This window comes from Dasypus novemcinctus, chromosome 12, assembly GCF_030445035.2.
Source record: "Dasypus novemcinctus isolate mDasNov1 chromosome 12, mDasNov1.1.hap2, whole genome shotgun sequence".
NCBI lineage: Eukaryota > Metazoa > Chordata > Mammalia > Cingulata > Dasypodidae > Dasypus > Dasypus novemcinctus.
In genome coordinates, this window is record NC_080684.1 from 34,886,917 (window position 1) to 34,899,455 (window position 12,539).

Below are 12,539 nucleotides of genomic sequence, written 5' to 3' on the forward strand. Positions count from 1 at the left end.
AAGTTGCTCGCCAGACTTCCCACCCTTCAGAGCAATTCCTCAGGCAACTGTCTAGCACCTGTTCTGTGCCTGGTACTGCCCTCGCCTTAAGGAAAACACGACAAATGAGACCGCTCCTGCCCAAAAAGGCTAAGAGTCCCCACACATCAGACGGGTGCTTACACAGTCAACCACAGGGCATGGTGGCCTGGGGCCCTTCCCTAATGGACTTGAAAGGGTGTGAACTTGAGAGTCAGAGCCCAGGAAGTCACATCCCAACTCTAACCCTTCCCAGCTCTGTGACCTGGGGCGAGGAACTTAGCCTCTCTGAACCTTCTTAAAATGAGGACAATTGATGCCTTCATATGGTAGGAGAGGGATCTGAGATACATGATGAATGAGATAATCCTTGTGCCACATAGTACTTGGCATGGGGTAAGAACTCCATAAGCATTCGTTTCATTTTATTCATCGTATGGGAACAATATGCCTTGGAAATACATTACCAGAAGGTGTTATTTCTGTCATGGCTGGCATGGCTTCACAGTGGGTGCCAGATCGGAGCTGAACCTTAAAGAGTGAGTGCAACTGTCTAGGGAGAAAAGACTGGGTGAAAGACATTCCCAGAAGAGAGAACAGCAGAAGCAGACCTGGAGACACATCTTCCGGGGCTAGCGTTCATCGTAGGCAGTGGAACTTAAAAAGCTGTTGAGTTGGCATTCATGACATGCTGCAAGTATTCGTGTAGAAAGAAATGAGTCGTGGAAGGTGTTTAATTTGGAGGGTGACGTGGTTCATAACAGTGGCAGCTTTGGGGAGAGAGTAAATGACAGGAGAGGCCAAAGTCCCAAAATCCTGAGACGAAGTTCTTAAAATCCCTTGAGAGTGGATAACGGAGCCAGAACTAAGAAAGTGGCCGTGGGACTGATGCATTGTTAGACTCCCCGGGTTGGCCCCTGTGCCCGAGCTCCCTTGTGGAAATGTCTCCACATTTCTCATCCTGGGCCCTGGGTCCACCCCAGTAGAAGGTAGCTGCCATCTCCTTGCCTTTCCCCCGGCCTCCCACCTGCCCTCTAGGTTAGGGATGATGCTGAGAAGAGGACTAGGGCTGGAAGGCAGTGAAGGAGGGGCTGAGCAGGGGCCCTGTCGAGGCCATTTCTTCAGGGACCCAGAGATGATCCCTTACAAAGCAAAGGCAAGCAGGCGAGAAGAGTCTGGTCGACAAGAAGTACAGGGGGTAGGCTTCTGGGAAGGGAGGAGCAGAGGGTTTGGCAGAGATGGAAAGGGCTTGGGAGTGGCCTCTAGGGCTTTTTAGTGGCGATGGAACGGTTGTGTGCGATGGGAGCAAGTGTAGCAGCAGCCCTTGCTCTCAAACGGGCCTCTCGTGACCTTCTCGCCACAGCACTGTGCCCCCCGTCCCCCAAGAAGCTCTTTCCCCCGCTATCACAGGTGGTGGGTGTCTAAACTGTTTAAACTTGTCACCCAGAGTTTTGTGAGTTCATAAAGTACAATGCCCAGTTGGGAAACTCCTCTGACCAGGCTAGACAAGCGATGTGATTCCAGGCTGGTGTGGGCAGCACCTAAAGGGTGCAACGAGCAGCCTGTGCCCAGTGGGGTGGAATTTGCAGCAGCCCCAGCAGCCTCTCTGACGTTCTCTCTGCTCCCGTCTCCCCTGTTGCCCTGGATTCTCTCTCAAGGCCTGGTCCAGCCAAGTCCAGCATCTCCGAGTCATCTTCTGAAAAACCTAAACCAGTCATTCTTATTTTTTCAATTCCTGACCTGCTTTGAGCATCTGATAAAAGCTCTGTCTCTCTCCTTGCAGTAGCACGCAATGGCCCACAACATTATGCGTACACACATTTTTGCACATAATTTCAAGGAACTTGTGGACACTAGGATAAACAATCTGCCTTAAGAGCTGTCAGACTCTAGAGACATGTTAAGCAATGTTCAGTTTAGAGGGGAAAAGAAGGAAACCTCAGATCTATGGTCAGAAATCTCTGCCGTCTGTACCCGGGTAAAATTTCCCACACGTTTGACCATTTGATCAGATTAGCTGGCTTTTATTACACACCCACAACAAGGGCTGTGTCCCTGGTGAAATACAATGTCCATGTTCTCTGCCCTCCTATTCAGGCACCCAGCAGCAGCTCTGTGACCATGAGTGTATGGGCATTTGATACTGGGGGAGCCAGGCTGGGAAACATTTTCTTTGCTTCCTTGGACTCAGAAGCAGGGGAAAGAGTACACTCGAGTGGCCAGATCCACAGCCAGGGGTCAGCCCTGGTGACGCACCCCTGATACCAGGCTCCCAGTCTCTCGGCACTTCCGTGCCCCGAGCAGGGAATCCCCTTGTCAGAAGCCCTGGCCTGCCCCTGGGTCTCCTTCCTGTGGGGATTTGCTGATTGGATGGAAGAAATCAGGCACATACCCAGGACGCAGAGAGAAATAAATAAGCTTGTAGTGAGAAGTGCCTCCCGGATAGAAGCAGCAGGAGGTGTGGGTTGGTCGGTCGGGGAGAGGGTGCTGTAGGAAGGCAAGGGAGAAGGCTCAGCAGCAGACGGGAAGGAGAGAAGGGGCAGCCCTCAAGTCTGGAAGTGCTCGTGCGAAACCCAGGAGAAGACAGCTAGCAAGGTTTCTCCACTCCACATGCCCTCGCTGGTCTGAGTGGAACTCTCCGCGGCCTCCGGAACGCCCAGGAGGGTCAGTCACGGAATTGTTCAGAGATTGTGATTTTAGTCAAGTCACGACTTGCAGTGTCTATCCCAACAGGTCAAGTCACTTATCCCTTCTGTACATGTTTTACAATATAGGAAAATATCTATACGTTAATCCTATGTTCTCGGTTTTCTGGATAATTTTCCATTTCAGTATTTTCTTCCATTTCTCTCCATAAAGAAATTCTACCTTTCCCACATGTGAATTTCATCTACCAGTGTGCTCCTTAGGCCTGGAAATGGAAAGTGTCAGACAGTGAGATTTGTGTGAGGAAACATGGCCCAGTATCCACATGCTCTACCTGGGCAGGGGGTTATTAGAACACTCCTAGGGCTTCTGCCACCGCCCGGGTGCCTTAAAGCGACAGAAATCTATTCTCTCACCATCCTGGAGGCTCGACCTCAGCTGGGCCACGCTCGGCTGAGGGCCCCAGGGGAGAACCCGTCCCCGCCTCTTCCAGCGTTGCTGACTGCCCCAACGTGGCTGCGTGGCTCCAGCCTCTGCCTCCGTCTTCCCTGTGTGTGTCTGTGTGTCTCTCCGCTCCTTATAAGGACACCCGTCATATTGGCTTGAGGGCCCAGCCTAATCCAGTGGCACCTCACCTTATTTTTATTTACATCTGCAGATAAGGTCCCCTTCTGAGTTCCAGGTGGACGTGAATTTGGGGGACGTTATTCAGCCCAGTAACAGCTCCCAAAGGGTGTTGTGCCTGCTCATTTTCCCCTTTCTCTTTCCTAAGGGATAAAACAAAAATGTCCCAGTTGTGGTTGGATTCGAGCCTGGATAGAACATAGACAGGCAGAAAAGTAGAATAACAGGGAAAGTTAGAGGGGAAGTCCTCCGCCACGAGAAATGGTTTTGTTCTTTCCTTTTCTAGACTGCTCAACAGTCAAGCCCGAGAACTGTGACTAAAGGCCAGAGCACGCTGATGGGCCTAAGGGGGGTTTAGTGGTCCCCTCCTGGCTGCGAGGCCCATGCCAGGCCCTGGGGACACAGCAGTGAGCAGGGGGGGCGCAAGACAGAAAATAATTTCTTGGAGCTTCACTATTTAGTGGGGGCAAGACAGAAAATAATTTCAGACATGTAAGTGCTGTGAAGAAATTAAAAGGGGGGGAGTTAGGGAAAAAAAGGAAAAGGATCAGGGCCACAGGATAGTGAGCGGCCGCGGAGCGCATTTAGTCAGGGTGGCGGGGAAGGCCGCTCTGAGTGTTGCTTTACTCTGAGCCAGGGGAACCCCAGGTGCAAAGGCCCTGAGGCCGGTGCGTTCCTGAGGCTGGGGAGAAGCTAGTGTGGAGGGAAGCGAACAAGGAAGCCAAGGGAGTTTAGAGGGGAGAGTGGGCACCTTGCAAGCCATCGTCAGCATTCAGGTTTGTTGTCACGTGCAATTTTAAACCCCTGGAGTGACATGATCTGGTTCCTAGTTTTTTTTTGTTTTTTGTTTTTTACACTTTTTAAAAAATTAAATAGATCACACAGAACATTACATTAAAAAATATGAGGTTCCCATAAAACCCATTCCCCATCCCCCGACTCCCGTCATTTTTGTACATTGTATTTTTTTGGTTCCTAGTTTTAAGAAACTTCTGGCTGCATGTCAGGAAGAGATGGGGGACAGGGAGTGGGTGCAGCTCAGTGCTTGAGTGCCTGCTGTCCACGTACGAGGTCCCAGGTTCAATCCCGGTACCTCCTTTTTAAAAAAAGCAAGAGATTGGGGAGAATGGCACAAAGCAGAAGTCGGGAGACCAGTGAAGATGCTGCGGGCGGCAGCGGAGATGGTCAGAGTGAGCTGGCAGGACTTGCCGGTAGAGTGATTGTGGAGGGCGGAAAGAGGGAGAATCCGGCATGCCCCCTAGATTCGAGCAGCTGGGGGCATGTGGGTACCATGTACCGACGTGGGGGAGCCTGGGGGAGGGCAAGGGTATCAGGAGTTCTGTTTTAGGCCTACGTTCAGTTTGCGTTTCCATTCCACGTCCAAGTGAAGGTGGCACGGCCAGGGAAAGACTTCAGAGCCGTGACATATAGATGATGTGTCAAACCATGGGGCTGGTGAGCAAGGCACGTGTGTCAGGGTCTCGGCGACCACGTGGCCTCAAGTCATGAGGAATGAAGCCTGGTTGGCGGTGGCAGGCCGTCAGAGCTAAATTAGGAGACCGTCATCCGGGGGGTGCGAGGGGGCACGTCTGTGTCTCCATGCTCACTTCTGGAATACTGGGGGTGCGAAAGGGGGACGGCTGGCAGGAGGGCCAGGCAGATGCCTCGCTCCCCTAGAAGGGCCTGGAGAAGGGGCGGGATGCTCAGGTCCAGCCCAGCCCAGTAAGGCAGCAAGGACGGGGTGGAGAGGGCTCTGGTGGAGCTCTGGCCCCCTGAGGTTCATAGCTCAGTGCTTTGCAGCCTCTCACCACAAAACCCACTTCCTGTGATGTTTTGTCTTGGGTTATCTCCACCGCCATGAACTTCCTGTGAGCGCAGTTAAGCGAGTTCTCAGGAGCAACGTCAGCCACGCTGGGAAGGTTCTTCACCCTTCCTGTTGGTGCCAGCCCTTGGGGCTGTCGTTCGATTGTGCGGGCAGTTCCTGGAGGGCAGGAGCCAGGCCAGGCCCCACCGCCCAGGGCAGTGTCTGGCCACCTGGGCAGAGCTTCAGCACCCAGAGACGACACCCTCACTCCCTGGGTAGAACTCAGCTGCTTTCTCAGATGACTGTTCCAGGAATCCATTCCTAAGCTGGCACCGTGGCAGGAGCACCCACCCATCCAGGAGAATGGAAGGAGAGAAAAAGAAGCAGTGAGAAATGAGTTGAAGTTCCCAAATTGTAGGCTGTTTCCTTCCCTCCAAGCCCCTCTGTCCCAGGCAGTGACCAAAGCCGCTAAAGAGGCCCGGGCTGACCTCACCCCTGTCTTTCCCTCCCCCTCCTGGGGTCTCACGCGTGGAGAAGTGGCTGAGGCCCTGGATGACTGGGGGAGGCTGCGCTGGCCACCTGGACACCCGTGTATGTTGTGTCCTTGCTTCGTGGTCTTATTGCCCCCGGAGGGTAGAGTGAGAAGTCCCCAGACACGGGCCGCTTAGGATCCTGCTGCTGCCTTTTGCACTTTCCATGACCCTGGGCTCACCACTTTGAGTTTTAGTTTTACCATCTACAAAAAATTGGGGACAGTAGTCCCTATTGCCACAGTTGTTGACCTTCATAGAGAAGATTAAATAAGAAAGTAATCATGAGAGCACCTAGCTTAGTGACAGGCACGTAGCAGGTGCTCAAGAGCGTGTGCGCGTACGTTGTAACCACAGCCCACTCCGATGACTTCAGGACCCCCAGTCAGAGCAAGCCTCAGCACAGGGCCAGTCCCACCGCCACCTCCACCTCTGCAACTACAGCCAGCTCCACTCTGCACAGTCAGAAGCAGATCAGCCCAAATGGCAGCCAGTAAAACATGAGATCTGGAGTCTGTTTCAAGAAGGATTGCTTCAGAATAGAGATTGGTTGGTTGGTTGGTTGATTTGGTTTTAGAAGCACCAGGGATTGAACCCAGGACCTTGTACATGGGAGCAGGTGCTCAACCACTGAGCTACATCTGCTGCCCGAGAATAGAAGTATTTTTAATGCCGTGAGAATTTCAGACTGAATAACAGGGTCAGAAAACAAGCCCTAACCCAGAAGGAGCCGGAGAGCTCAGCAAAGATAGCCCTCCCTTCAGAAAGCCCTCCCATCCTCCTCAAACTCAGGAGGGCTGCCCTTGCTGGGCTGCCCAGCCCTGCACTGATCACCCTGGGCAGTGCAAACCTGGGGACAGCGACCGCCCTGTACCCCTGGGCCCTAGCACCGTGGTGCCCCCGGGCCCTAGCACCGCTGTACCCCCAGGCCCTAGCACCGCGGTGCCCCCGGGCCCTAGCACCGCTGTACCCCCGGGCCCTAGCACTGCGGTGCCCCCGGGCCCTAGCACCGCTGTACCCCCAGGCCCTAGCACCGCGGTGCCCCCGGGCCCTAGCACCGCTGTACCCCCAGGCCCTAGCACCGCAGTGCCCCCGGGCCCTAGCACCGCTGTACCCCCGGGCCCTAGCACCGTGGTGCCCCCGGGCCCTGACACCGCACCTGGCACGTGGTAAGCATATGCTACATGTTGTGTGTTGTTTTTTTAATTTAGAAGCTCTTTTCATCTTCTTCAAGAATTTTAATATGCAGATGCAGTAAAGAGGGATAGAGTAAGACTTCCTGCTGCCGATCCAGCCAGTGAGAAATCAAGTTGTACCTGTCAAACGTGCTCTCGAGAGTTTGGGCGACAGGGAATGTAGACCCTGAGAAAGCGCTGCTGTAGCCCCCGGTGTGGAGGGGAGGAAGCCAGAGTCGCAGGCTCTGGAAGGTGGTGGCTGAGTAGGTGGGGTTACCAAGAGAGGCTTGGAGAGCCTCTGTCGGAAGTTTCTGCTTGATTTGAGCAGCACCGCTCTGAGGTCCTGCTGCAGGGCTTGGTTAACCGGGTGCAGGATCCGGCACTGCAGAGCTGGGGTCCGGGCAAGTGGGCAAAGGGGGTCGGCATGGCCTGGCCGCCGGCGGGGCTTCATCCTTCCTCTCCCCATCCTCCTCCTGCTCGCCTCCCCACCTGCCACTTCTGCTTAGAGCAGTAGGCGCAGGAGCCCCGGAGCACCTGGGCTTGGTGCCCACGGGGGATTAGATTAGGCTTGCAACAAAGTGGCGAGCTGGCAACAACGACACTGTCCCTTCCAGAGTACTTACAGGAGCACTTGGACCAGTACGTGAAGCAGCTGCAGATCGTGAGGGTGGTGCGGCAGCGGGAGCGGAAGGGGCTGATCACCGCCCGGCTGCTGGGGGCCAGCGTGGCGCAGGCCGAGGTGCTCACCTTCCTGGATGCCCACTGTGAGTAACGGGGCGTGATTGCGTCCCGCCTCCCCGGGCCTCGGCTTCCTCCCTGGGAGAATGCGGAGCTGGGACCACGGCATCGCCGAGCCCCCTTCCTGCTGGGCTGTTCCAGGAGCGTAGCAGGCTTGGGATCCACCCCCTTTCTCACCATCGACCCCCAGAATTTTCTATCCGGAGGCACAGGCAGCACTGAAACAGTTAATGACCCCAGATCGCAGGGGCTGGGCCCAACTCCAGATCCCGTTGACACACATGCACCTTGAGCCTCGGCCTGTCCCCACTCACAACTGGCTTGTGTGGCGCTTTCCTGTGGGACCGCACGGAGCCAGGAAGCCCTCCCTCCTGCCCAAAACCAAAAAACCTCCTCACCGTTGTCAGGTAAAGAACACTGAACCCTAAAAGGGGTGACATGTACAGGAAAGAACTCTGGACTTGGAGTCAGAAGGCCCGGGTTTGCATTCTGGCTCTGTCCCTGCCTGAGCCTCAGTTTCCTCATCTGTAAAATGGGAATGAGGATACCAACCTTACCATTATTACTCCAAGGGCCGAGTGAAGGAATAGGTGCAACCGTTCATTGAAAAACCCCAAAGGCCTAGACAAACGAAAGGGCTGCTTCTTCTGCAGTGGGAGCTAAGCTGAACGGCAGCTGCCTTTCAGAGAGGGAGCGCTTCCTTCCGAAATGGACGCTTGGCTGGGGAGGGCTGATGAGGTGGAGAGGCTGAAGACACCCGTCCTGGGCCTGCCCTGGGCTGTGGGATCGTTGGCGCTGACACCTTCCTCCCTCGAGCTTGAGCTTGCCGTGTCCTTGTGGTGGGATGGGCGGAGACCCCTAGCTCTCCCTCCTCCCTCCACACGGCCTGCACCCAGGGCGTGGGCGGGCCGGGATGGGCTCTTGGGAGAGCTCTTTACCTTCTCTGCAGCTGTGGCCCTGGCCAGGAGTTGGGTGGCGGGTCCTCTTGTCCTTCCGGTTCTGCCCCTGGGGTGGGACGTGGGCTCAGGGCTGGGCCGGCCCCTGACGGCCACCCCTGCCCGGGGCCTGCAGGCGAGTGCTTCCACGGCTGGCTGGAGCCCCTCCTGGCGCGCATCGTGGAGGACGAGACGGCAGTGGTGAGCCCGGACATCGTCACCATCGACTTGAACACTTTCGAGTTCTCCAAGCCCATCCGGGGGGGCAGGGTGCACAGCCGTGGCAACTTCGACTGGAGCCTGACCTTCGGCTGGGAGGCGCTGCCTGCCCATGAGAAGCAGAGGCGCAAGGACGAGACCTACCCCATCAAGTAAGACCCGCGGCCTGGCGAGCCCCGCCCCGGCCTCCACCGCCCTGGGCCGACCCAGATCCCAGGAGCTTCCACGAGGTGCTCTCCCAAGCACTCGACATACGTTACTTAATCCCCACTCCATAACAGATGAGTCCTGTGATTATGGTTTTACAGAAGAGAAAACTGAGGTTCATAGTGGTAAACAATTGGCCTAAGATAAAGCCCACACTCCCATCTGTGGCGCTATACTGCTTCCCCCATATGGCTTGCTCCTGTTCACCACTTCATGTGTGCCAGGTGACCGGCTAAGCGCTTTACGGTCATTATCTCGTTTATTCCTGCCTGCACGTAGAAGGACGTGACTGGTGCTTACAGAGCGGGTGGGAGAGAGTGGGTGGAACTCTCCAGGACTCTGACGAATGGCCACTGCAGTGGAAGAGGGTGTCTTGTTCCCAGGTCACTGTCTTTGAAAAGGCTAAGAACACGTTAAAAGAAGATAGGCAAGCGTCCTGGAGTTTGCAGTGTGCTGCAGCTGCCCCGAACTTTTTCTGTAAAGGGCCAGATAGTAAATATTCTAGGCTTTGTAGGCCATATAAGGTTTGTTGTAGTTTCTTGGTTTTCCTCCTTCTCCTCTTCTCCTTTGCCTTCTTTTCCCTGTAAAAATGTAAAAAACCATTCTTGGCTCCGGAACCATATAAGAACAGGCTGCCGGGCCAGAACCCATAGTTTGCCCAGCCCTGATCTAAAGGGTGACCCCGAGAGGGCTTATCCACTGCTCACTGCCCAGTAGGGCTTCTGTTCCCCTCGTCCACCCAACCAGCTCGTCCCTCTCCAGATTGCCTGTTGGTGTCAATAGTTAGAGACTGCGGGTTGGTTGGGTGACTTTTAGGGTATCCTTTGGCTTTAGATTATCTGTGCCATTGCTTTCCCTTGCTGGCCAGGAAACTTAAAGGTCAACTGAATATACATCAGGGGTTGCAGGAAGGGGAGGCTGAGGCTCCAGTGGCCTAAGATAAGAGGGAAGAGTTGAAAGGAGGAGAGGGGTGGCGCTCCTCCCCCTCCACATGTCCTGAATCCTGAAAGCTATTGCCCAGACTCTTGGTGAGAGGGCTCGGGCGTGTGCCCCAGGAGGACTCCCGTGGATCCTGAGCAGCAGCTGCTCCGTCTGTGTCAGCAGAAGGAGAAACAAGAGGAGGAGAGGGAGAAAGAAGGAAATTGGACCTCCCTCCTGGCCCTCCGTTGGTGTCATAGAGGCCTTTTGTTTGGTGTGTACAGCAGCAACCGCCCCCTCACCCCCAGCCCAGGGCCAGGCACATGGGGACACAGGCAGAGACAGGGCACCTGGCCCTACCCATCATGGGCGTCCCCAACGCTGATGTCCAAGGTCATCCAGGTCCTTGACAAAGCCTCAGCGTTTGAGGCAGGGCTCTGTTCCCTCTTCCCCGTGCCCTGGGTCCCCAGGACAATGTGTGGCTTGCCCAAGCACTTGGCCTAGAATCCCACCAGCAGCTGCTGGAATACCCCCCACCCCACCCACTCTGCACTTTCAAAGCTAAGCAGAGGCTAACAGGAGAGGTAGAGGACCCAGGAAATCCCGGATGTAGGCCAGGAACTACCACGTGTTTGCCAGAGGTTGCTGCTGGTTGTGGGTCTGCAGTGAATTGCCAGGCGTGGAGTTTAGCCTCAGAGTGAATTTGGCAGCACTGGAAAGTACCCAGTCATCCCAAAGGCAAGAGGCGGGCCCAGGTGTACAGGACTCTCAGAGGAAGCTGGTTCGCTCCAAAGCACTCACCTGGATTCTCTGGACTCCACTCAGGCTGATTTGGCACCCCTGGGAGAGCCCAGAACCAGGGAAAAGAAGCCAGCCTGAGTGTGAGGGTTGCCCCACTGAAATTCTTTCCAGAAAGCAGCTGCAGGAGCCAGTGTGATCGACTCCAGGGTGACAGGAGCCACAGAATAGCACCAAGGTCCCCTCGACAGAGCAGTCCGTCGACCCCTCACAGTGCGTAAGGCACCTTGGTTGGTTCTGGGATTCCGGAGAGAATTCAGTGTCTTCCCGCTTGGTCATGTCACATGAAGCCGCCCACTGAGGGCAGCCAAGCATTATCAAGCCAGCCTGGCCCAGGTACAGAAGCTGATGATACATAGCTCCCCACCACCACCCCTGCCTGCCATTCTGCTTCTCCTTGTCCAATTGGGTACCCTCGCCCTTAGCCCAGCCTCACTTGTGAGCTAGTCTGGAAATGAGATATTCTTTCTCAATTTTCTTAACTCTGGTCTGTGCCTCCCTGCCTTGGTCTGAAGCCAGAGTCTTTTTGTAACCTCCTAAATGCTCTTTTTAGTCCAAGTTGAGTTTGATCTGACTCTCCAGCCTATTCCCAGGAATACCTCTTAGCCATTTGCCCTGTTCAAAGCAGCTGGCAGCTTCTCCCCAAAGCTAAAGTTTCATACACGGTATTGAGCACAAGGGCTAGGATCCTACTAACACTGAGGCTTTATAGTCCCTGAAGAGCCAGGGACCCTGAAACAGTATGGGGCCAGCCCAGCTGATACTGTTCATTCAATCGTGCAGGGTTTGAATCCTGCCTGTTTCAAAAACAATTTCATGCAACTTCTGATAACTATGTGTTCCAGGCACTTGGCTGCAAAAAAGGAAAAAAACAACCTCTGCTACTAGGCTGAGCTCTCGGAGAATGGGATCTGTGTCTTTCTCAGCTTTGTCTGTCCAATGTGTAGCACAGCCCCTGGTGGCTGGTGATTTAATGCATTCTGTGTCTTTCTCAGCTGTGTCTGTCCAATGTGTAGCACAGCCCCTGGTGGCTGGTGATTTATTGCATTCTTGAACAAGGATTAAATTCATTCTTGTTGAATGAATGCCTTTTTGAAGAAAGTAATGATAATTGCATCTCTCCTTAGCCTGGTCCTAGAAGGGGAAGAGAACATAGAAAGGCTCAATAAATGTTTGCTCAACAAATGAGTAAGCTAGTGGAAGAGATGCTGCACACGCTGGGAAAGAGGAATGGAAGTGGGGAGGTAGGTCCACAAACAGCTCTTCCCACCCAGAAGATGCACCTGCTTCTCCCTCTGTCTCTCCAGATCCCCGACGTTTGCTGGTGGCCTCTTCTCCATCTCCAAGTCCTACTTTGAGCACATCGGTACCTATGATAATCAGATGGAGATCTGGGGAGGGGAGAACGTGGAAATGTCCTTCCGGGTGAGAGTGAAGAGGGCTTCGCGGGGTGGGCCACAGCAACCCAGGGGAGAGCCCTTGAACCTGTGTGTCAGGCAGCAGCAGCCTCAGGGAAGTAAGAGGGTGGCTGTTCCCCATCACGACTCCACCTTTTCCTCTGCTCCGTTCCCTGCCCATGGCCGGAGGTCTTCGGGAATCAGACTGGACAACTTGCAACAAATGACTGGGCAGAATTTCTCAGAGAGAAGGGGTCATAGGGACAGGCTATCTGGGGACTAGTGACATCTTTTGTGATACCTGTGGGAAAGGTTTGGGGTAAGGCGGAAGCTGATCTAGTCACCAATTGTTTTAGTTTCCCAACTGCTTAGACAAATGCCATACAATGGGGTCGGCTTAACAACAGGAATTTATTGGCTCTCAGTTTCGGAGGCTAAAAGGCTTGCTTCTTCCCAGAATAGGTATCTTCTGACTAGACAGCCATCTTTGGGGTTCCTTGGCTTTTCCACCATGTGGCAACTTACACGGC

General features: G+C 54.5%; 1 protein-coding gene across 6 annotated transcripts in view; it reads left to right on the forward strand.

Annotated features, from left to right (window-relative positions):
• The window catches only part of GALNT6 (polypeptide N-acetylgalactosaminyltransferase 6), a 32,590-nt gene that overhangs the window by 13,183 nt on the left and 6,868 nt on the right, over window positions 1-12,539 (forward strand). For all 6 annotated transcript variants that reach the window (XM_071218884.1, XM_058308211.1, XM_058308214.1 and 3 more), the window contains 3 exons: window positions 7,412-7,561; window positions 8,607-8,841; window positions 11,920-12,037. In XM_071218884.1, coding sequence (XP_071074985.1) covers window positions 7,412-7,561; window positions 8,607-8,841; window positions 11,920-12,037 — 503 coding nt within the window. The remainder of the gene's footprint in view (window positions 1-7,411; window positions 7,562-8,606; window positions 8,842-11,919; window positions 12,038-12,539) is intronic.